This window comes from Dermacentor andersoni, chromosome 7 (assembly GCF_023375885.2).
Source record: "Dermacentor andersoni chromosome 7, qqDerAnde1_hic_scaffold, whole genome shotgun sequence".
Taxonomy (NCBI): domain Eukaryota; kingdom Metazoa; phylum Arthropoda; class Arachnida; order Ixodida; family Ixodidae; genus Dermacentor; species Dermacentor andersoni.
In genome coordinates this window covers 103,489,823-103,512,186 of record NC_092820.1, presented here as the reverse complement: position 1 = coordinate 103,512,186, position 22,364 = coordinate 103,489,823, and the positions used below count along the sequence as shown (strand labels likewise).

The 22,364-nt window shown below is 45.4% G+C and overlaps 1 protein-coding gene across 3 annotated transcripts in view; it reads right to left on the bottom strand.

Annotated features, from left to right (window-relative positions):
* The window catches only part of LOC126534007 (peroxisomal ATPase PEX6-like), a 95,210-nt gene that overhangs the window by 61,154 nt on the left and 11,692 nt on the right, over positions 1-22,364 (bottom strand). For all 3 annotated transcript variants that reach the window (XM_055072575.2, XM_050181220.3, XM_055072574.2), the window contains exons 5-9: positions 14,290-14,426; positions 9,618-9,658; positions 8,805-8,850; positions 6,031-6,124; positions 896-1,047 (exon numbers count right to left, since the gene is read on the bottom strand). In XM_055072575.2, the coding sequence (XP_054928550.1) occupies positions 896-1,047; positions 6,031-6,124; positions 8,805-8,850; positions 9,618-9,658; positions 14,290-14,426 (470 nt within the window). The remainder of the gene's footprint in view (positions 1-895; positions 1,048-6,030; positions 6,125-8,804; positions 8,851-9,617; positions 9,659-14,289; positions 14,427-22,364) is intronic.

Below are 22,364 nucleotides of genomic sequence, written 5' to 3'. Positions count from 1 at the left end.
CGATCGTCGAAAATCTGATCAGCGGGTCAAGCGCGTCGGCTTTTATACAGCAGTCGTCGAATGTTTCAGACTAATTGTTGGGACCCACGTGCCTTCCACAATGTTCTACACCATTCACGTCACGCGATGAAATCAGATAACACAAGGTTCGGCGACAACAGACAGCCTGGATAGAAGCATCGATAACTTTCCAGAAACTTCGGATACATGTAGGCTCGTCCTGCGCTGTGCAATAACATTTGTTAGGTGGCGAAACGTGGTCGCCCGATAAAGATAAGTACACGTGTCAATATTGTTTAATGAAGTAGCAGTGCGTTTGAGTGTTGTTTTTTTTACTCTGCTTGAATTCAACCCAACAGATAGAATAAATATTTTCAGTCTTGCTAAACTTGAATTAATGGACATCAATAGTATATTTGGCATTACTTATTGCTAATTAATGAAATGGCATAATATTAAACTAATGTTATTTTAATAACATTCAACTTGAGTATCAAACTGTGGACTGCTTTGAAGAACCACGAAGGAAATCTCCAATGCTTTCCTTGCCTGCATGGTCACAAAGTTATCCATAAGTATACCACCTGCGCTATCCAGGAGGCTATGTACTCACAATCGCTTTTTGATCATTACAAACATGATACTATGAAGTGCAGGCTGCAAAATGGTCACCAGAAACTGTGGATGCCATATCTTCCAAGAAATGCACAAAACGTGCACAACTGATAGCACTACTATCCATAGTGCGCTTGGCAAGTACTATTGATATTATTAGTGCGCTATTAAAGGTATGTATTGATAATTGATAGTTCGATAATGACTTCGATTATATCAATGGTACAATCGATTGCTTTGCATCACTAGGGTTCACACCCAGTTGCCCGACGCCACTCACCCCGACTGCAGGAAAGGCAACAGGATGGACTGCAGCCGCTCGACCGCAGGCGCCAGATGCGGGGGCTGGGGCGCGTCCCAGACAGGGTGGGGGGCCCACTTCCGGTGGTAGGTCGCCATGGCAGCAGGCACGTAGCAACCCTTGCTGCCAGCCTTGAAGGAAAAGAGCAGCGACAAGACAAGCAGCGAGTGAGGAGACCGTCGAGTCTGTTGAATCCCACTGTACAGCGTGGTCACTATTAGAGGGAACATTTAAGCAGCAATCAAGTCAATACAATTGAAATGTTTCTTTGCCTCTAACAGAAAGTGGTTGACACAACCAACTGTGCGTGCATTTTTACATGAAATATCAGTCCGTAGGCCTTTATGTCATGTCTTGGAAGTAATCGAAGGCAGATTATTCGTTGACTCTATTCGGCAGGGCTACAATGTCTGGCTTTCTTAAAAAACTATTGAAATTAAATTCTGGGGATTTTTGCGCCAGAACCACGATCTGATTATATGAGGCATGCTGTAGTGAGGGACTCCAGATTATTTTCAACCACCTGGCATTCTTTTTTATCATGCACCTAATGCGCGGTACCACGGGTGTTTTTGCAGTTCACCGCCATCAAAATGCAGCCCGATGGCCATGATTTGATCTCGTGACCTCGCGCTTAGCAGTGCACTTACTTTTCTTTTTCTTTTCATATGTGGTTAGAGCACAGAATATCTTTGCTATTCTTGCTAACTTGTCAACTTGGTAAATTTGCAAAATTCCCAAGGACATGACTGGGGGCGGGGGGGGGGGGGGGGGGGGGGGGGTGACATCAATAGCATGCATTTTTTGAAGCTTTGCCTCGAGCACCCACCTGCTGTGGAATACACGCGCTTTATTAAATGGGCCCTGAAACACTTCTTGAACGTAGCAAACAAACGTTGCTGAATGTCGCAGAGGCTGCTATGAAAATGTGAGTCGAACATTAGTGCATTGCCTGCGGCAGGGAATTTACAACCTCGTGACCAAGCCATGAAAAATTGCTTGCTCTCCCTTCCACGATGCCGTCATGCAGTGTCGTCGAAAGCAGCTGGCCCACCAACACTAATGGTCGATTTCGTGATCGCGAGAGCATTTTCAGTAATACATAACTGCTAATTTTTAGTTCAATCAAGAAAGACATATGTATGCAATCTCAAAAAAAAAATATATATATAAATTTTTTTCTCATCGTTGCACAGTGCGTAGATGCATTGGCTGCGCGTGCTGGCACGAGGTTGACGAGATGTTCCTTAATAGTGGAGCCATTCTACGACTAGCCAGAAAAGTGTTGCAGCATCCATTTAACACTGACCATAGATTGGCTGCATAAATGGACACTCGCTTGTTCGTGCTCGATTGCGAATATTTTCGCAGGCCACGCACTCCCTCACACTCACGTACACCCACATTTGTCGGCACTCACTCCCGTTCCTGCTCCTGCCCAGTCACACTCGACGCACGCTCGCATTAAAGGGACCCTGAAATCATTTTGACGATTTTCTACAAACGTACTGACTCGTTAGAGTAGGTCGTTCTGATCATTAATTGACACATCTAAGAGCTCCGCGTTAAGCGTGTCATTTATTATAAGGCTTTAAAAATGCACATCGCTGCCGATCGCAGCGCACTGCTCGGTGGAATTTTAAGCCGCCCCTACCCATATGACCGAAATCATCCATATGACGTCAGTGGGGCGAGCTATCCGATTGGCTGATCAGGGCGCGTGATCGATAATTTTTCCAACTTTATGGTAAACAAATGATCTTCGTAATAGTTGGAATGTTAGTTAATTTGTTTTTATAAAAAGAAAGTAACATAAAGAGAATGCACAAGAACAATTATTCAGTACACCCAAGCACTTCCGGCAAACAGCAATGGTCGTCTGCTTGTATACAACGTACCCCATTTTGACGAGAGCTCCGCGCTCAGAGTCAGTCTCAGTCTTTTCGCGAGCACTATGATTCGACTTTGTTGCCTTGTGGACTGCAAAAGTAGTGACTGGCAATATGTCAAGCTGTGACATCGTGTTCCTCTGCAAAGCAGCGTACGAGCGAACTGGCTGCTGCGCATCGGACTGCCGCTATCCGATCGGCGCTAGGATTTGCGCGTTTGTGGCCGTCACTTTACACCGGAAGATTACTAACGCAATAGCGTTTCGCGAGTCCGGTATTAGGGCAAACGCAAGCGCAAGGGGACAGGGTCTGGCCACTTGACTGTGCCGTAACGGGATGAGCCATGAGATGAGCAGAAGGGCAAATGTGAATGGTCTGCACGGTGCAGCCACCTGGTGGCACAGAGCTCAACCATACAGAGTAGCAGCAACGAAGTGTATTCGTCTTTGCTGCTGGTGTGTATTTTTCGCAGGAGTGTAATCATCAATACGTTGTTTCTATATATGTTTACAATGTTTTACACTTGGTTAGAGCAATATGAGCGCTTTGTTTGGCTGGTTAAGCGCTGCGCCAACAAGTGTCTGGACCGTGCAGACCGATCAGGCCGCTCACGTACATCTACGCTAAAGTTCCTTCATCAGCTTGAGTTTATGCCTCCAGTCATTTGCCAAAATGATCAGCTTGCCTGTGGTTACCGGAATACCAGACACGTTCGGCGCTACGACAGATTGCTCGCAACGCACGCTGCTTCGATAGCTCCGCTTGGGGTCGACGGCCAAGCGGCTAGCGGAGAGGTCTCGCGCGGGCGGGGGCGGGCTCCAATACAACCGGAAGTGGACGATGTGACGTCGCATCGTGACGCCGAACCAGTGAAGACGGAGCTTAGTCCCGCTCGCTCGGCGAACGAGTTGAGGAGGAAAAGCATGGCTCGGGAGGAGGGTAACTTCTAATCGCTTGTAGCTCCATTAATACGTAACACTTCACTTAAATTGTGGTGCGAATGTCCTACTTAAGCTGTACCCTACGCGTCTACAAAATTTGTCCGAACCGTTTCAGGGGCCCTTTAATAGTGATTTCCGTTCGCGCTTACCGACACCCGCTCGCACTCACACTCGCACTCACTCAAAGTCACAGTCACCAACTTTCGTTCCTAACTCGTGTTAACCAGAACCGATTCTCGTTTATGCTAACGTCCACTCACACCCTTCGTCAATCACTAACGTTCCATGGAACAGCTGTGAAACGAGTCTGGAACAAGTATGAGCCAGCGTAGCCGTGAGCGAGTATGCCTGCCTATGACAACTTGCCTCTAGGCGCAGCACACAAGCAGCAGGAAATTTTAAAAAGATTGGTTGATGGATATTGTTTTTTGGTGCAAGGGCCAGAATAAATTAAAAAAAAATAAGCAGAGACTGACGAGCCACACATCATTTTTAGATCAGATTAGATATTCAGCAAGGCTGCTGCTACTGATTTCGGCTGTTTTAGGATAGGAACTATACAGAATAAGCTTGCTCGAAGCAAGTACTCTTCTGGTGTGTGGCGCACTGAAATGCGACAAGATGGTGGTGCAAGTACCGTGACAGTTTCTTTTCTTGTATTCGTATTTTAGCAATCTTGCACTGCGCCCAACCTTTCAACACTTTTAAGGGTTTTTCGTGGATGCAATTTATTTTTCGTAAAACATGACGCAACATTTGTAAAATCGTAGAACGAGCACAGAAGTGGGAATACATCAAGAAAAATTTGGGAGAGTCGGCAGGTACGATCCTCACATAATTGAAAGGTTCGACTTCTGCGGGACATTTAAAAAGAAAACACTTAGATTTTATGTGCCAAAACCATGATCTAATTAGTAGGAAGACTTAGGATTGAATGTGACCACCTAGGGTTTTTTAACGTGCCTGCAATGCAAGGCACATGAACATTTTTGCGTTCTGCCCGTATCGTAATGCAGCCACCACGGCTGGGATCGAACCCGTGACCTCACGCTCAGTAGTGCAGTGCTATAGCCACTGTCATAGCCATAGCCACAGCTATAGCCACAATCAGTTCAGGGGACACTTTTCTCAGCCGTACGACCATACAAAATGGTTCCAATTCATACATTGGAAGATAATTCGGGGGAGTTATTTGGTACACAAATCGACAAATTAATACCGTATTTACTCACATAATGATCGCACTTTTTTGTAAAAAAAAATTGACGCGAACTCAGGGGTGCGATCGTTACGCGGGTTAAATTTCCCGTGAAAAGAAACATTTTCTTTTTTCATCCCGCAGTAACAACGGATCAACAAGCAGGCGGCTGCCGCTGTCAGTGTGGGACACCAAAACAAAAATGGCGGCTGGCGGAGCAAGCTGAAAGCGCTGAACGCAATTATTTTTCTTCTCTTGTGTACATTACACGCATTGAAACAGTTTCTTCCGTATCAGTAATGAATAATATCGTTAATATCGGCAAGTTTGCGACAATAACGTAGCCATATCCACTTTGAGGGGACAGAAACAGAGATGGCAGTGACATAGAAACATATGGCGGGCATGCTGCAGAAACTGCGGCATTTGTCTTCACTGCTATCCTAACACGACACGTTTCCGCTAAGGGTGGGCGAATATCTTAGTTGCGTTACAAGCGTCGGCATATGAATAGGGTACACTTCTAACGTATCAGTGTAAACGTGGCTACCGTTGTTGCCGCTCGCGATTTGTTACGTGCCCATGAGTGCAGATGAGAAGAACCGAAAGGCGGCTCTTATGTTGTTGTTGTTGACCAAAACCATTATGAAGCCTATGAATAATAAAGCCGAGGCAAGTTTGGTTGTACTTTTTTTTTTTCATGGAAGTGCGGAAAGTGATGAAAGGAATGAAATGGGGCATCTGCTTAAGAATGTTGGATGCGTGCAGACTGCTTGGTATGTCTTCAGGAGTCGCTCGTGTAGCATTTGACACATGCTAAGTGTGATCATCATTAGCTAGACTTGGCACACGAGATATTGCTGCTACAGGTTCAGGGTGCGATTATTACACGAAAAAGAAAAAAAAATCTAATTTTGCCGACAAAATACAGGGGTGCGATCATTACGCGAGTGTGATCATTATGCGAGTAAATACGGTATGTATTCGGCAACTAACTCGCACTGGTTAGAGCAAAGCGGAGTCCAAGAAAAATGGCTAATATAGCTGATATGGGCTTGCAGAGGAGAATAATGGTGGGATGTTCACCTGATAAAGCCTAGTGTTGGTGTCACAGAAATAGCCAGGAGCGCTGTTGTCCGGGCCAACCAGATGGGTGGCTTTGAAGAACACAACGTGATTCCTGGAAGAGAATGTAGAAAGATCTAGGCAGCAGTTATTGCAGTCCACACAGAGAAATCTCATCAGCCCGCAACTCTTCGCTCTGCTACCAACGGAATGGAAATCGAGGCGCATCATCGATCGAGTGAAATGCCAGGACACACTAAAATAAAGGTTGCCAGAGTGGTGGCCTCCACAGTTTACTAGCAGAAGTGAAGCCAGTGTTGTCACCTCTGAAAAATAGCTGCACCAGTTGGAGTCTACCAAGGTCAGATGTTCTAGCTCACCGAGGATCAATGCTAAGATAAATTAAAAATAAAGGCTTGCTGTTTCTGGCTAAAACATACCGTACACTTTTGCATAAGAGCCACACATGTCTAAGGGCTGCATCCCTATATTTCAGCCTAAATATCTAAAAAAAAAAAAAAAACCTATTCATGTATGGGCTGCATCTCCTATTTCGTAGCGTGCACCTCATTAGTTGCGGCCAAGCAGCAGTATCTTCGTACAGTACACAGGTCCCTATAGGTCACCTCTTTTGTTGTTACCACAGTTGATAATATCTTGGTAGAAACTCGATGGCTTAACCGTTGGCGTCATCACAAAATTTGTTTCCCAGTGCACCACAGTTTGTGCCGTATGGGGCACACTTACAAAATACAGGCCCAAATTTATTCCAAAGAAGTGCGACCCTTACATGAGAATAGTATACAGCAACCTTTATCTGAGCATTGAAATGAATATATCCCATAAAATTTGCCAGGACATTCATGCTTTAACCTAAAACCAGTGACACAAAGATACACGTCGAGCAGCATCCAGAAGATGAAATTAGGCATCTTAACAGCCATACGAACTGGGAATAACAAAAAATTTCACATATTCTCCACTATATGCTTTTTTTTTGTGCTAAGACAGAAGCAGTCCAGCTTCACCTTTAGGACATCGTCTCCACTATACTAGTAACCTTATTTTAAATATTCTTTAGTGAAATGGCCAAGTAGATTGTGTACAATTACAGCTTCATGCCATTACCCCACCGAAAGCACTGATGTGGTACCACATTCTGGAACGCAACATTGACACACATACACACACACACAAAAGTAGCAACAGCAATGAGGCCGACGAACTGAAAGGGGCCCTGCAATGCTTTTCGAACATGACAAGTATGAGGGGGCCCCTAAAAGAAATGGGAATAGCGCTGTGCGGGGCAGAGCTACCATACCGTGCATTCCTCCCTCTATAGAAATGTAGAGTTGCTCGTCGTTTTGTCGTTTTGAGAAACAGGAAAAGCATTAAGGAGGTGTATATGAAAATGCTAGAATCAAAAGCATGTATAGCATATCTGAGTAACTCAAGCAAACTAGGTGACCATTTGTCACCACCCCATTTCAAAGGGGATACCAATAAATCATCATAATCATCATCAGAGTTCATTGCACCCAGCGGCTTTTCCTGGGAGGTTTTCTCCTAGTACGGCTTTTTTTTTGTGAAAGCAGTTTTGCGTGCTTCTTTCTTTGTGAAGGCCAATTCAAGTGAACAGCATGCGGCTGTGAAATTTTTTTCCTTGCTAGGAAAAATGCTGCAGAAACTGTTGAGATGTTAGGTGCTACTAACAAAAATGGTGCTATGGAAAAAACTCAAGCGTTTGAGTGGTCTTCCTGGTTCAAAAAATGGCAAATATTAATTTATCGAAAACCTAGTTGAGGCCCGTCAACTTCACGAACGGACGAAAATGTTAAACAAAAATGTATGCATTTTGCAAAACAGACGAGTTTCAAAAATGCCTCCAAGAACTAAATCACAGATTTGACATATGTACCAAGTGTAATGGAGAGTGCTTGAAGGTGATAAAGTTGTTGTGTTAAATAAATCTATATATGCAGTTTTTTAAAAATATCCATGGTACCCCCTCATAATTAAAATTGCTTATTTGCTAAACGCCAGCATCTGAGCAAAAAAAAAAAAATATTTTTTTTTTCTATCTAGCCTAGACCCTTTCATACCGAAAAAATGAAAGTACTAATTAGTGTACTGCTTAGCACAGAAGCTCGAAAAAACATGTTAAAATACATGCTGCACTTGAATGCAGTGAAAAGAAAGCAAAATGACACACAACACTTTTGGTAACATAGTGAGAATTGTTGGGATTGCCTCTCTTTGCATACATCACAAACACAAATTAACATTTATAAATCAAGTACATCATAGGCAAAGGCAAAGAAAAGAACAATAACCACGCTACACGAATTCACTAGTCATGTTTCTTGAGTACTCGGCTTATAAAGATCATCCGTAGCAACTAAATTTCTATTTCTCCTTTTTTTTTGCCTTTTGAGCAGCCATATTTAAGTAGATAACAATGTGACCTGCCTCTACCATATAAACTTTTAGTGCCTCATAATCATATAGTGGTTTTCGCACGTAAAACCCCATAATTTCATTAAATCATAAAAATTTTCAGCAGTCTTCATACAGAAACCTGGCATAAAGCTCACTGACAAGCTGTAGACATGAGCCCATAATAGCAAACCACATCAACATAATACTCCTCAAGATGCTAAATTGAGGTGTAGCACCTGAACTGGCTTGCACAACCAAGTAAGCTGCCACTACCAGTGCTTTGACAGCAATGCACGCAAATGGATTGTCAATGCACACAATATCTTCACAAACACTCAGAAAAAAACAGGGCGCACCTCTGCGATGAACCATCGGGGAGGTACTCCTCAGAGCAGGGTGAACCTGGAAACAAGAAAAATGGAAAGGCACATCTGCCAGTTGAATGTCCGAAATGCACACGACATTGTAGCTCGTGGCTATAGCATCAGCTATGGCTGAAGAGAAACGCCACAGCCACTGAGCCAATAGGGAGTTTGATTCATGGCCACAGCAGGCGCATAGACACTGAACGGAAAACTGCCATGTGCAGTACAGTCAAACCTAGTTGTACTGAAATCGCATCTGAAGCGGAAACCCCTTTCGTTATATCCAATATTCATCATATTGTACCATATTTACTTGTGTAAGGCCTGCCCTCGTGTACGGCCCCCATCCCTACTTTGGCGGAATGCGGTCCTTAGCCCAATCTTTTTTTTTTTTTTTATGTAGAAGCATCAAATGACTCACTGAGTGAAAAGGCCAGCGTCCTGTGTCTATAGCAGTGAAACGGCACTTAATTTCCCACTGGCTGCGACACCACATATCGAGCACGGCTTGACGGAGTCATCCGTCATACATGTCATCCCCATTGTCATACATCCGTCATACATGAGTCATACATGTCATCCCCATTGGCGGCGACGCCAAAGGGTGATGACATGTACTCAATGCAGTCATTGTCCCAGCTCTGCTGACACATAACGACGTAGATGAGATAGACGAGTGTTTGTCGTTTCTCTCTATCTCGTCTACGCCTTTTTTGCGCAGTTTTTTGTTAAGATGGTATACTGTACTAGTTCAGTTTCAAAAGTTGTCAGTGACGCTAAGAAAGACATGTGAGGATCACCCACCATGGAGGTTGATGGTGACAATGTCCCCGTTACAGATGTACCTGGAACATCAGGAGATGGCACAAGGAATTTTAGAATGCGTCTTTCATACAAGCAAAGGTCACCAGATTGTCATGTTATCAAGGCCATGACAGTAAGTCACGGTCCAATATTTATGTCTACTCGCACACATTAACAGTGTCAGCTTGCCTAGAAACAATGTTAGCTATAATGGGCAACATCAATTATAGGGTAACAACTTTGCCTGTACAACACCTTTATGGTTACCAGGAAAATATTGGTAACTGGAAATCCCAGTAAAAACTGCCCCTGGAAATATGCTTTTGCCAAGTTGTAGTGACGGCGCAGAACTAGAAACACTGAGCAAAGTGCGAGTTAAGAATCTAACTTTAATTTAATTTCATTTCATTTAATCTAACATGTACACAGAAAGGCCCTAGAATTACCATGATAATGGCAAGCATAGTCTATTGTTGAATGTTCTCTCACGTCTCATGTTCGGCTGCTAGTTAGACATGTCTCAGCCCGCATTCCAACTTAACTGCTGGTACTCATATGTACAAAAGAACCTCGTTGACACACTCCCATTTAGTAAAATTTCCCGGTGACAATGTTATCAATAGCAAACACCTACATATGACAGTAGTTTTACGCTTCTTTTTAACCGGTTAATACGTTCCCAGATATACAATCTTTCAGCCCCAACGTTCAGTAGATTGGTAAACTGTGATCGTATGGCTCAGGTGAACAAGAAAAGGTGCAAAGCGTGTAACTGAGAGCAGTAGCCACCTACCGCTACAGCTTTCCAGCAGTACTCACCTACCTACATCACGTGTAAATGCTGGGACACAGCTAATTTTCTTTTCCAGTATCAGCGTCGAGAAGTTGTAACGACACCTACTCGTGAACGACGCCACGGCCGAAATGCCGCGCGCTCCAACTCGCTCGGCTGCTGCGCGCTCACATTCAGTTTGAGCATGCTCGGGGTATATAATCAGGGCATACCGGGTGTTTTTACGAAAACCTTAAGTAATATTTAAATACAGCTGTTTGAAATAAAAGGACGGTTCCTTCGGAGACATGCCGTCAGTGGTGGCGACCATGGGGTGACAGGTGATGCGTGGTAAGTAGTTGCTTATTAACAAAAAATCCATGAATCACTTTTGAAACTTTATCATCGTAATTTGGACATTGAAGTGAGCTACGCGTACAAGCCATATAAACTTTTGGAACTGGTAAAATGGGACTACCCACGAAACTGTGGCACAATAAATTTCGACCATCAGAGTGCACGAAACCAAAACTGGCAGGTTGCAGCGAATGCTTAGCTGCACCCCACAAGGCGAAATTCTGCATACGCCACCCAGAAGCAAACAACCAGCGCTCTGCGACAGCGAGGAGCACCACAGCAAGTAATGCTCCTCAGCAAGTAAACGTTGTAGGAGTAACATATAGCCAGTGTCTGTTACATTCTTGTTGCACCACTGCAAATATGTTCGCTTAACAGGATTGTTCTATCTTATGTTATTGCATTTATGCTGTTATTATCCATGTGAGCTACTGCTGCAGAGTGTAGAATTTCACATGAAAAACTCACACCGCGCTGGACTAAGCTCTGTCGGCCGAAGCCGTAACGTTGCCTTTGAGAAATATACTGCTGTCTACCAAATAAGCTGTTTGAATAAATACTGACAAACTAGGACATTGTAAAAATATATTTGAGATGACCGTCAAAAGTGCACTAGTGTAAGGAACACGATAAAATGAACAGAAACACTGCAGGAGGAAGCCGGACACCGCCTGAACTGTAGCAGACGACAGGCACAAGTCCTTGCCCTGAGCGGCGCTCGCAGATTTATTGCACTTGTGATGGCCTGTTCGGTAGCTGCAACGATGATGTCGAGGAAGCACAGCCTTTTGTCCCTCAAGAAATGGCTAAATATGCCATAGTTACTAAAGTGTAACACAAGTTTTTTTCATGATTTTTGTTACTTGAACTCGACCCTCATGGTACATTGAAATAACGGTACAATTGGCCATTTAAGAAAATATATTCTAACTTTTGCCGTTTTAAGCATTACACTGGCAACCTGTACCTTAGGTCTCGATACAATCCATAGACAATTCGACCAAAGGCAAAAATTGCTTTTTGTTCCAATCGATGTCGTTTTCACTGTGCTTGTGACTGGTGTTACAGTTACGGTGTTGCAGTACCCTGCAACCTTTTTGATGGTCGAGGAGCTGGTATTTCTTGATGGCCAAGGAGCTGGCGAACCCCACTGCAGCTCAGTAGCTTCATGTCAACGAGATGATGATTAGCGGATGGTGGAACCAGCCAGAGGCCCTCTTTTAAACGTGAGGCCAGTCGGAAGTGCTCTGTGGATCTCGTAGTGACCTGGTATTGCCCCTGAATGAAATGGTTGTGCGGTCTTTAAAGAAGTGCTTTAATCCCAAATGAGCTCGACAGAACAGATGATGACTTGATTCTCGGGCAAGTCGACCCTCACGTTAAAGTCGAGGTCGCGTTAGATTCAAATAAATACGGTACTAGTGGTTGTCAAGCAGAATCCAAAGAGGAAGTGCATAGACATAGTTAGTGAGCTTGGACTAGCAGTATCCATTGCAAACACGCACAGCCAGTTTGGCCCATGTGCCTTGGTCATGGCTCGTGGCGAAGGGACGCGGGATCTGCCAAGAAGCTGAATTCTCGTGAGGTGTGGTCACACAGCCTCGAAATAAATGTTCCAGCATGTAGTAGCCTTCTCCCCCTACATAGCGATTCATTAAATACGAAGTGTCATTCACATTTGAAGGGGAAACCACATCCCGAAAACTTTTGCTGTTGACTGTACATCTTCTTTCCAAGCGCTAAATGTTGAAGGTGACATGTTTGAGCCCATGTGGTGCGTGCACCATGTATCAGAGGTCCTGATGCAGGTGCCAGGACAAAGCACTAGCATGCAAGGACAAGCCAAGATAGCTCATGGCTTCATGTTGGCTATCCTCTTGTATCCTCTTGTGCACCCAATGTTAGAGGTCACATTAGCTGTTGAGTTTTGGAGGCGCAGCACTGTTGAAATGGCAAAGCGAGCGGCAGCACAGAAAGTTTCCTTTGGAACAAGCATGCGCACTCCCTATTTTCAGTGCGTCTCATGATGCCAGTGTTGCGCCGATGAGTGCTCGCAGTCATCGAGTGAATTTTGTTGATGCGTGTCTCTGGGCACGTGAAACCATGTTTGCCTAGTTAGCAAGCGAATGTTTACTGAATTTTAAACTGCCGCTGAAAAACTACAAGACTCATTTCATGTAATATTAGCCTAGTACATTGCTATCGATGTGGATGCTTCACATTTTGGCAAAACTGTATTTTTTAGTGACATTGAATCATACATTTCCCAGGATGTTTTTCTGACATATCTTTTTTATTAATACATATGAACGAGGTTCTACTGCACTCAAGAATATACAACACTATTTGCACAACGCTTGTAATATAATTAGACACATCTTATACAATTTGTGACAGCATTCAAGAAATTTCACACATAAAGTAGGTGAATCCTGCAACAAGCAATAACTTAACAACAGTGATAATCCAGTGAAAGGCGTCCATGGCATAAAGTAATACAATGTACAAGTGAAAATATGCTACTTAGCCCACGGAGTAAAGGCATAAGGGAATGAACTGAGCAACAATAACAATAAGACTGGACGTAGCTTTTGTGCATACACCTTGAATGCTCCTTGGCTTGTTAGTTGTCTTGGACCAAGTGCATCTACAGGTGCTTTATTGTCCATTCCGAGATAAAACGATTTTAGCATATACTCTGTTACATACTTAGCAGGCAACACTGCAGTAGTAGTGCAGTCATCAAGTCTGACTACATGCAGTTTACAGTGCAGTTATATTTTGAGCTGTGACAGTTTCTCCAGAATAACTGCTACACATATACAGTCAACGACCGATTTTTCGAATGCTAGATTTTTCAGACATGCCCGATGATTCGGACGCCTTTGCGACACCGTCACGTATCCCGTAGAGCCAACGTATAAAGACATCTGAAATTTTAGCTGCTAAAATCCTTTGCTCTCTCATTTTCCTGACTTTTTTGCCGAGACCACAGGTTCAAAATGGCATTAATTGAGGCCATCACCACCACCGTTTTGATTATCTTAAAGCCTAGAACCAATGCTCGCGCGCGCTGATCCACTGTCAGCCATAGAAACCACTCGTGCACCTTCATGCTTCCAGTACGTGGTGTACTAAGATTTTGTCGCAAGCACAAGTGATGTGGCATGGCCGCTGGCACAAAAGTGTATCATACTTCGTGGCATAAGAGTATGAGACTTGCTATTACATCTAATTTATTTACATACATTAATATCTTGCTTTTACGTGCGATGCACTATATGGTTACGAGTGCATGCTTTGTCCTTCAAAACAGAGTGCCAACCTCAACAATGTATTGCCGACTAGCCCTTAATCTTGCTTCGTTAGGACCAACGATAAGCCCTCAACCTGGGCTCGGGCATTATATGACATGAACCATGATGATACCATAATGGCAATTCTATGGCAAGGCATACCGGTACACGCGTGACGAGTCAGAGGAACCCGCGATAGATGTCACTCCGTAGCGTAACAACCGGCATACGCATACGCTTCTCTTACCGAGGCCTTGAGAAGTGATCCCTCAGCAGTGCTGTGCATTCAATAGTGCTGCTGTAAGCGGGGCTACGCACAATGGCCAGGTTGAACTCGTGCGCCGACACTGGCGGACTGCCTTTGCTGGAACCAGCCAGGGCCTCCTACGAAACAGAGAAGATGCAAGAAAAATATTCCGGCAGAACCCCTCTAGCGATAAATGTCAATGTTAATGTGATGAGCACGGAGGCTATGTAGCAACACAGTATTGCCACCACCAAAACGCATCATGCATTTATTTGTTTATTTATTTTCGGGTTACTGATAGTATCTGATGAGACCTTAAGCAGGAGTGGGTAAATGCATGTTAACAAACATATGGTAATCATGTGTTAAAAAATTTGTCAACAATTGGGATACTCCCTAATGTGAAAGTTGAGCACAGCTCTATACACATTTTCATTTCGTGATATAGTGGCTGGCTTGGACAATCTGTCTCGTGCGGCACGTTTGGGCAAGCAATCGGCTCACTTATCGGGAGATCACGAGAGCCAGCACGTGGGGCCAACGCATGGGTGACGACGCGTGGGCCTGATTCGCAGAAGCCGCCACCAACAAAACTCCCAGACGCGCGTTACTCTGGCGCCATCTCGTAGCCACTGTCACCGCACTACGCTTTTCTTCTCACGCTTTCGCCATACCCTCCTCTGCATTCAGTGTATGCATCCATGCTCCTCTCTCACGAATTTTTCTGTAAACGTTGTGCCATCTAGTGGTGCTGCCGCGAAGCCCGCATGTGACAAGATTCTGAATATACTATATTCAAACAAGATTGCCTGATAGAGTATGTGATGCGGGATCAGTTCCACCCGGCACCAAAGAAATTTTAAAGCAGTTGTTTTTTTTTCTCATCGCAGAGCGGCACATAACCAGTGCCACATGCCCAGTGACCCAAGTTGGTCCGACGGTTGGTTTCAAGCCCTGTTCCCACAGCACAGCAGCCCAATGGTCTACCCATTAGGCCTTGGACTAGCCAATGACACAAGTTGGTGAAAAAGTGGTTAGAACACAGAAACAAACATAACAGAAAGTGTGCAAGGTATCCTAAGAATGATAATTGCATTTAAAAAACCCGCAGATCCCATTCACTGTGGGTATCAATGCTATGGGAAGCATATTGCAGGCAACTGGATCCAGTGTGTAGCTGACAACAGCAGTAAGGTGATGATAATCGGTGCCCACTGCTGTGCAGGGTAACGGAATACCGGGTCCAGTGGTCCAGTGGTCCATTATTAATGCAAATAGCATTCCTTGCCTACTTTAGCCGTTTTGAGTCTGCGCGCGCACGCACATCTGTCTGTCCGTCCATCTAGCCTCTTACGCCAACCCAGTTGCACAAGTTGTCTACCTGTTTGGGCAGCTAGGTACATGCTCCTGGTCGAGATGCTGTAGTGGTCATTCCACTGTAGTTGCTCCAGCCTTGTGATCATACACTCGTCATGCTGTCGCCATCATGCCATCCCGCCGACCCAGTTACCCAAACTGTATGAGAGCTTGGGCCAATAGGTACAGCCTCGTGGTTGTGATGCCATCGCTATCATTGTATCACCTTCATTCCACCTTTGTCATCCAACAGTCATCATGCCATCGTCATCACGCCATCGTCGTCATACAGTCATCATGCGTACGTTGTCACATTGCCATAGTGTTGCCATCGTGGTCATTCAATCATCGTCCTTCCAGCTTCGTGATCTGACTATCGTCATGCTATGGTCGTCACGCCTTCGACTCTGCCGCAGTGGTCCAAAAAGCTTGACTCACTAGGTATGGTTCGGGCTCATAATGGCGTTGTTGTCATTGTATCCTCGTCATTTCAGCTTTGTCATCTGACTCTCGTCATGCCATCCTCATCATGCCACTGTCATCACACGGTTGTCGTTGTGCGGTTGTTTTATCATTGTCATCACTTCAGAAATGTCATCCCATTGTCGTCATGTGACCATCGTCATACCGCCTTCATTGTTCTAAAGAAGTCAATGTTTCTTCGTCATTCTATTGTAATCATACTGTCATCATTCAATCAAGATTATGGCACCCTTGTCAGGCCGTCATCATCAGTCACTATCATGCCTTCATTGGCAGACTGTCATGATGCCGTTGTTATCATGCTATCATCATCTCTCCAGCTACATCATCCGACTCTCGTCATGCCGTCATCATCAAGCCATCGTCGTCATACAGGTTTCGTGACACAGTCATTGTCACACCATTGTCATCATACACTGGTCGTCATCCTATTGTTTTCATTTCATTGTCTTACCATCAATGTCACCGCACATCGTCATGGATTCATCATCATACCGCTGTCATCATGCCATCTTCATCACACTGCCTTTCACCATCATCCCGTTGTTGTCACACTATCTTTGACGATCCATCAGCGTCATTCCTTTTTTGTCATTCCATCATAATCATACTGTCATCATTCAATTGTGATTATGTCATCATTGTCATACCATCGACGTCATGGCGGCGACGTCGTTCAGGCGGATGCTATCATGCATCCGTTGTCCTACCGTTGTCGCCGTGCCGTCTTGGTCATGCGATCGTAGTCATTCTCACTTCTTCATCTGGTTGCCATTATACAGCGTCACTGCCTCAGTACCATACAGTTATCATCCTGCTTCCATTATCATGGGCAACCTTGGCAATTGAGAACCATAGCAAACAGAGAAGGGATGTCGTCATTCATTTGTGATTATGCCGCCTTTGTCAAGTCGTCATCATCAGTTATCATGCCTACACTGTGGGAACATCGTCGTGATGCCATTCTTATCGTGCTATCATCATCCCTCTGGCTATGTGATCCAACTCTCGTCATGCTGTTGTTGTCAAGCCATCGTCGTCATATAGGTTTCGTGATACAGTCATTGTCACGCCACTGTCACCCTACACTGGTCATCCTCATGCCGTTGTCTTGCCACTGTTGTCATAAAGTCATCGTCATGCACTTTTCATCATAGTGTTGTCATCGTGCCACCTTCGTCAAGCTGTTGTTTCACCACTGATATTGCCACCTGCAATAGTGGGCACAGTGCAAGAGAAGAGGCAGGAAGGACAAGGAAGGAGCACGCATGCTACCCCTGCCCGCTCGACAGCCAGGTCCCATCGCCATGTTTTTCGGGAGCCAGCTGTCCTCATTAAACAGTGCGAGTCCTCTTTGAAGACACGTGACAAAGTGGCGGAGGTGCTGGATATTTCCCACTTATGCCACAGACCCCTCCTGGAAGCACAACCACCAGCCCAGTGCCAATCGAGACTACCGTCCATCGGGCCAGCCAGGGGACTGCCTCCGGAAGATAACACAGCAATTCCAACCATCTCAACTGGTATGGGTAGCATGATGATGACCAGCTACGCACTTCAGAACCCACGGGTTCCAAAGTCGTTCCATGGAGATGTGTTCGAAGATGTCGATGACTGGATGGCTGTCATTGAGTGCATGGCCGAGTACAACGAATGGGACGACACAACTAAACTCAGAAATATCTATTTTTGCCTGGAGGATGGTGCACATACATGGTCTCAAAACCATGAGGAGCAACTGATTTCGTGGCCTAAGTTCCGCCGTCAGCTGCTAGACACCTACGCCAGTGCTGATTGCTGCGAATGAGCAGAACGAGCAATCCAGGCCCGTGTCCAGCTTCCCAATGAAAGTGTCACCACATTCGTGGAAGACATGGCGCACCTGGAATGACCGCGGACAAGAAGTTGCATCACCTGATGCAAGGAGTGAAGCAGCAGCTCTTCGCTGGTCTTGTGCAGAGCCCTCTAAAAACAATCGCCGAATTTTCATCTGAGGCTGTAAGTGTGGAGAAGATGCTTCAGCAGCAATTGAACATTTTTGAGTGGCAAGTGAACGCGACATCCCCTTCCGATATTTTCACGGCAACTGGAAGCAACAATGACAACCTCCGAGAACTCATCCGCACCGTTGTACATGAAGAAATGCAGAAGGTTTACAGCGCTAAAAAATGCTAAAAGGTGAAGTGGTCGCAGAAAGTAACTTATCACATCTACTGATGCAAGGTGTTCGTGCAGCTAGGCGTGTGCTACAGCTTAGCGATGGCTGTTCTCAGTTGCTTGTCACCAACTTCAGTAACGGGCACTGACACCTTTTCTGGGTACTTCGATTGCGTTTGCCGACGAAATAGAGAATGTGGCTGAATGATCTGCCTCTGAAGCCGTGGGGATGCCTGACAAGTCACTGGGCAATACTGACATTAATTCAGAGCTATCAAAAGACAACCAAGCAGCACTGTGCGAGCTCTTGCTTTAATTCAGAGCATGTTTTGCAAGTTCGTCTAAGGTACGCCAGACTTGAATCACAAGGCATAGGATCATCACATGCGACGACGCACGTACGATACGCCAGCAGCCCTACCGCGTGTCGGCGAAAGAACGAGAAGCGATTCATGCGCAAGTAAAAGAGATGCTTGAAGATGGCCTTATCAAACCCGTGATCATCTCCGGTCTTTCTTGTCAAAAAGTACGACGGATCGCGGTGCTTCTGCGTCGGCTACCAGAAGCTCAACAACGTAACCAGAAAAGGACGTGTACCCACTGCCATGTATTGACAACTCGTTAGACAGACTTTTTTGTCACTCAAATTGAAGAGCAGGTATTGGAAGATAGAGGTAGATGAATGAGACCACGAGAAAACTGCTTGCGTGACTGCCGACGGCTTCTACGAATTTCGAGTGCTCCCTTCGGCTTGTGTTCATCCCCAGCTACTTTTCAGCGAATGATGGATACCGTCCTCACTGGACTGAGGTGGCAGACTTGTCTCATGCATCTTGATGACGTAGTAGTCATTTATGAAACATTTGAGCAACATCTTCATCGCCTGTGGAATGTGCTAGAAGCAATCTATCGGCTGATCTCATTCTTAAACCAGAAAAGTGCCACTTTGGTTATGAAGAGCTCAAGTTTCTCAGACATGTCGTAAGTGCCAGAGGAGTTCGACCCGATCCTGACAAGCTTGCCGCGGTAGCAGCAATTCCTCCTCTGGCTAACAAGGCTGCGCGGCGTTTTCTAGGCTTGTGTGCATATTATCGTCGTATCATTGAAAACTTCTCCAAGATAGTGGAACCCCTGACTCCCCTTACAAGGGATGACACGCCATTTGCCTGGACAAATGAGCAACAGGCAGCCATCGCCAAACTACGACAACACATGCAGTCAGCACCAGTCCTGGCACATTTTGACAATGACACTGACACTGAGGTGCCAGTAACATTGGTCTTGGTGCAGTACTCGTCCAACTTCAAAACGGCATAGAAAGAGTAATAGCGTATGCTAGCCGCTCGCTGTCCCGTGCCGAGATGAACTGTTCTACCACACAAAAAGAGTGTCTCGCGGTTGTGTGGGCAATTACGAAATTTCACGCTTATCTCTACGGCCGTCCCTTCAAAGTGGTGACAGACCACCATGACCTATGTTGGTTGGCAAACGTACACAATCCTTCAGGACGACTGGCACGGTGGAGCTTGCAGCTACAGGAATTTGACGTCACCATCGTTTACAAGTCTGGCCACAAGCACGAAGACGCTGACACATTGTCACATGCACCCACCGAATCTGTCAGTCGAGAGTCGGAGGATGATGACGGCTTCCTGGGTACCATTACTGCATCGGACTTGATCAGACGACAGCGTGACAACGCTGAAATTCGATCTATCATCGACCACTTAGAGGGCCACTTAACAACCATTTCACGCCATCTATGTCGCACATTGATGTCCTTGTGCCTATGCGACAATGTGCTTTATAAGAAAAATGCCCGTTCAAATGATCAAGCCTACCTACTGGTGGTTCCAAAAGACTTGGGGTCGATGTTCTTTTTGCTTGCCATCATGAGCCAACATCTGGCCACTTAGGCTCCTCACGAACGCTTGCCACAGTGCGCGGTATATATCAGATGTATTACTGGCCTGGGATTTCGACAAGCGTCAAACAGTATGTTAAAGGCTGGCATGAATGTCAGCGGCAAAATTCCCCGCCCATGAAGCCCACCAGGTTATTGCAACCCATCGAACCACCCCACAAACCATTTGACCAAGTCGGCTTGGACATTCTTGGGCCTTTTCCTCTGTCAACCGATGGCAACAGGTGGGTGATTGTCTTGACTGACTATTTAATCTGTTATGCCGAGACAGAGCCGCTCCCATGAGCCATGGCTTCGGAAGTAGCGCATTTCTTCATGTGCCACATTGTACTGCCCCATGGTGCCCCGTCCCATCTAATCACAGAAAGCGGGACGGCATTCACAGCACAGCTCATGGATGAAATTTTCAAATTGAGCAACACCAAGTATCGAAAGACAACTGCTTACCATCTGCAGTAAAATGAACTTACGGAGCGATTAAACAACACTATCACGGCCATGATCTCTATGTATATTGACGTCCAGCACAAAACATGGGATCATATGTTGCCTTATGTGACCTTTGCGTATAATACCGCCGTACAAGAAACAACGCGCTTTATGCCATTTCATCTCCTATACAGCCGCGAAGTTTAGACGATGCTGGACGCTATGCTTCCATGTCAAGACAACAAGCGTCTAACTAATGACACCGAAGAATTTGCTCAGCGTGCAGAGGAAGCTCGCCAACTTGCGCGGCTGCACATTGGTCAGCAGCAGCATGCAGATGCACGCCGTTTTAACGTCCGCCACAGACAAGTATACCACAAACCCGGCGACCAAGTGTGGGTGTGGACTCCCGTTCGCCGCCATGGCCTTAGTGAAAAGTTGCTCAGCCGGTATTTTGGCCCATCCAAAGTGCTGCACCCTATTAGTGACGTGAACTACGAAGTCGTTCCGGACAGTGCGGCTCAAACACGGCGTAGACAACAACCTAGACCAAACATTGTTCACGTCGTACGCATGAAACCATATGTCGTGCATTCGTGATTATTTTTTTTCTTCATTTATTCATTTTTTATATTTGTGCTCATACTTGAAGCTAATGCGGTTACCTTTCTGTGTCTTGAGACTCTGCACATCACGCTTCGCCACTGCCGTACTTGTGTCTTTCCTGTCGTTGTGACTGTGTTCTTCGCACGAGCATCTGCCTTGGCCATGTTTTTTTTCCCCCCTCTTTTTCTTACACCGCTTCTTCACCATCGAGACGAATCTCTTTTAGAAGAAGGGGAAAAATGCCACCTGCAGTAGTGGGCACAGTGCAACAGAAGAGGCAGGAAGGACAAGAAGGAAAAAGCACGCGTGCTACCCCCACCCGTTCGAGAGACAGGTCTCACCGCCATGTTTTTCGGGAGCCAGCTGTCCTCATTAAACGTCAGTATCATTATCTCATTGTCGTCGTGCCATCATCATCACACTATCATCGATCCATCGACATCATTCCTTGTTCATCATTCTATCATAATCATGCTGTCATCAGTCAATCGTGATTATGCCATCTTCATGCGAACGTCATCATCGTGTCATCGTCACAAAGACGCTATCATGCATCTGTTGTCATACCGTAGTCGCCACGCCATCTTGGTCATGTGATTGTCGTCATTCTCGCTTCATCTAGTTGTCGTCATACATTCGTCATCACACCACCATTAACATCTAATTGCCTTCATGCCAGTGCCGTCACGTCATCATTTTACCATCGTCATAATTTAAGAATCGACATGTGATTGTCATCATGCCGTCGTCAGTATAAGCCTTTGTCTTTTCATCGATATCAGTCCTTCCTCATTCCACTGCCACTGTGTCAGTGTCATAGAGCTGTCATCACGCCTCCATGCTCATAGGCGACCTTGGCAAGCGAGTGCCATAGCAAAGTGGAACAATATCGGGGTATGTAGCACACAGCTGAATCATTGAGTCTCAGAATTGCCCACTACATGTGTTAAATAATTAAATAAACAGGACTTCAGGATTATAGTCTGTCACTACATTGCTCGATTGCTGTTCGCATTACTGTCAACAGTCATCGTGAGATGAGTTCTGCTGTAATTTTTTTGCATGGAAGCTCATGAAGTGAACTTTGCGGAATCCTTATTGGCAGATAAAGATTTAGGAA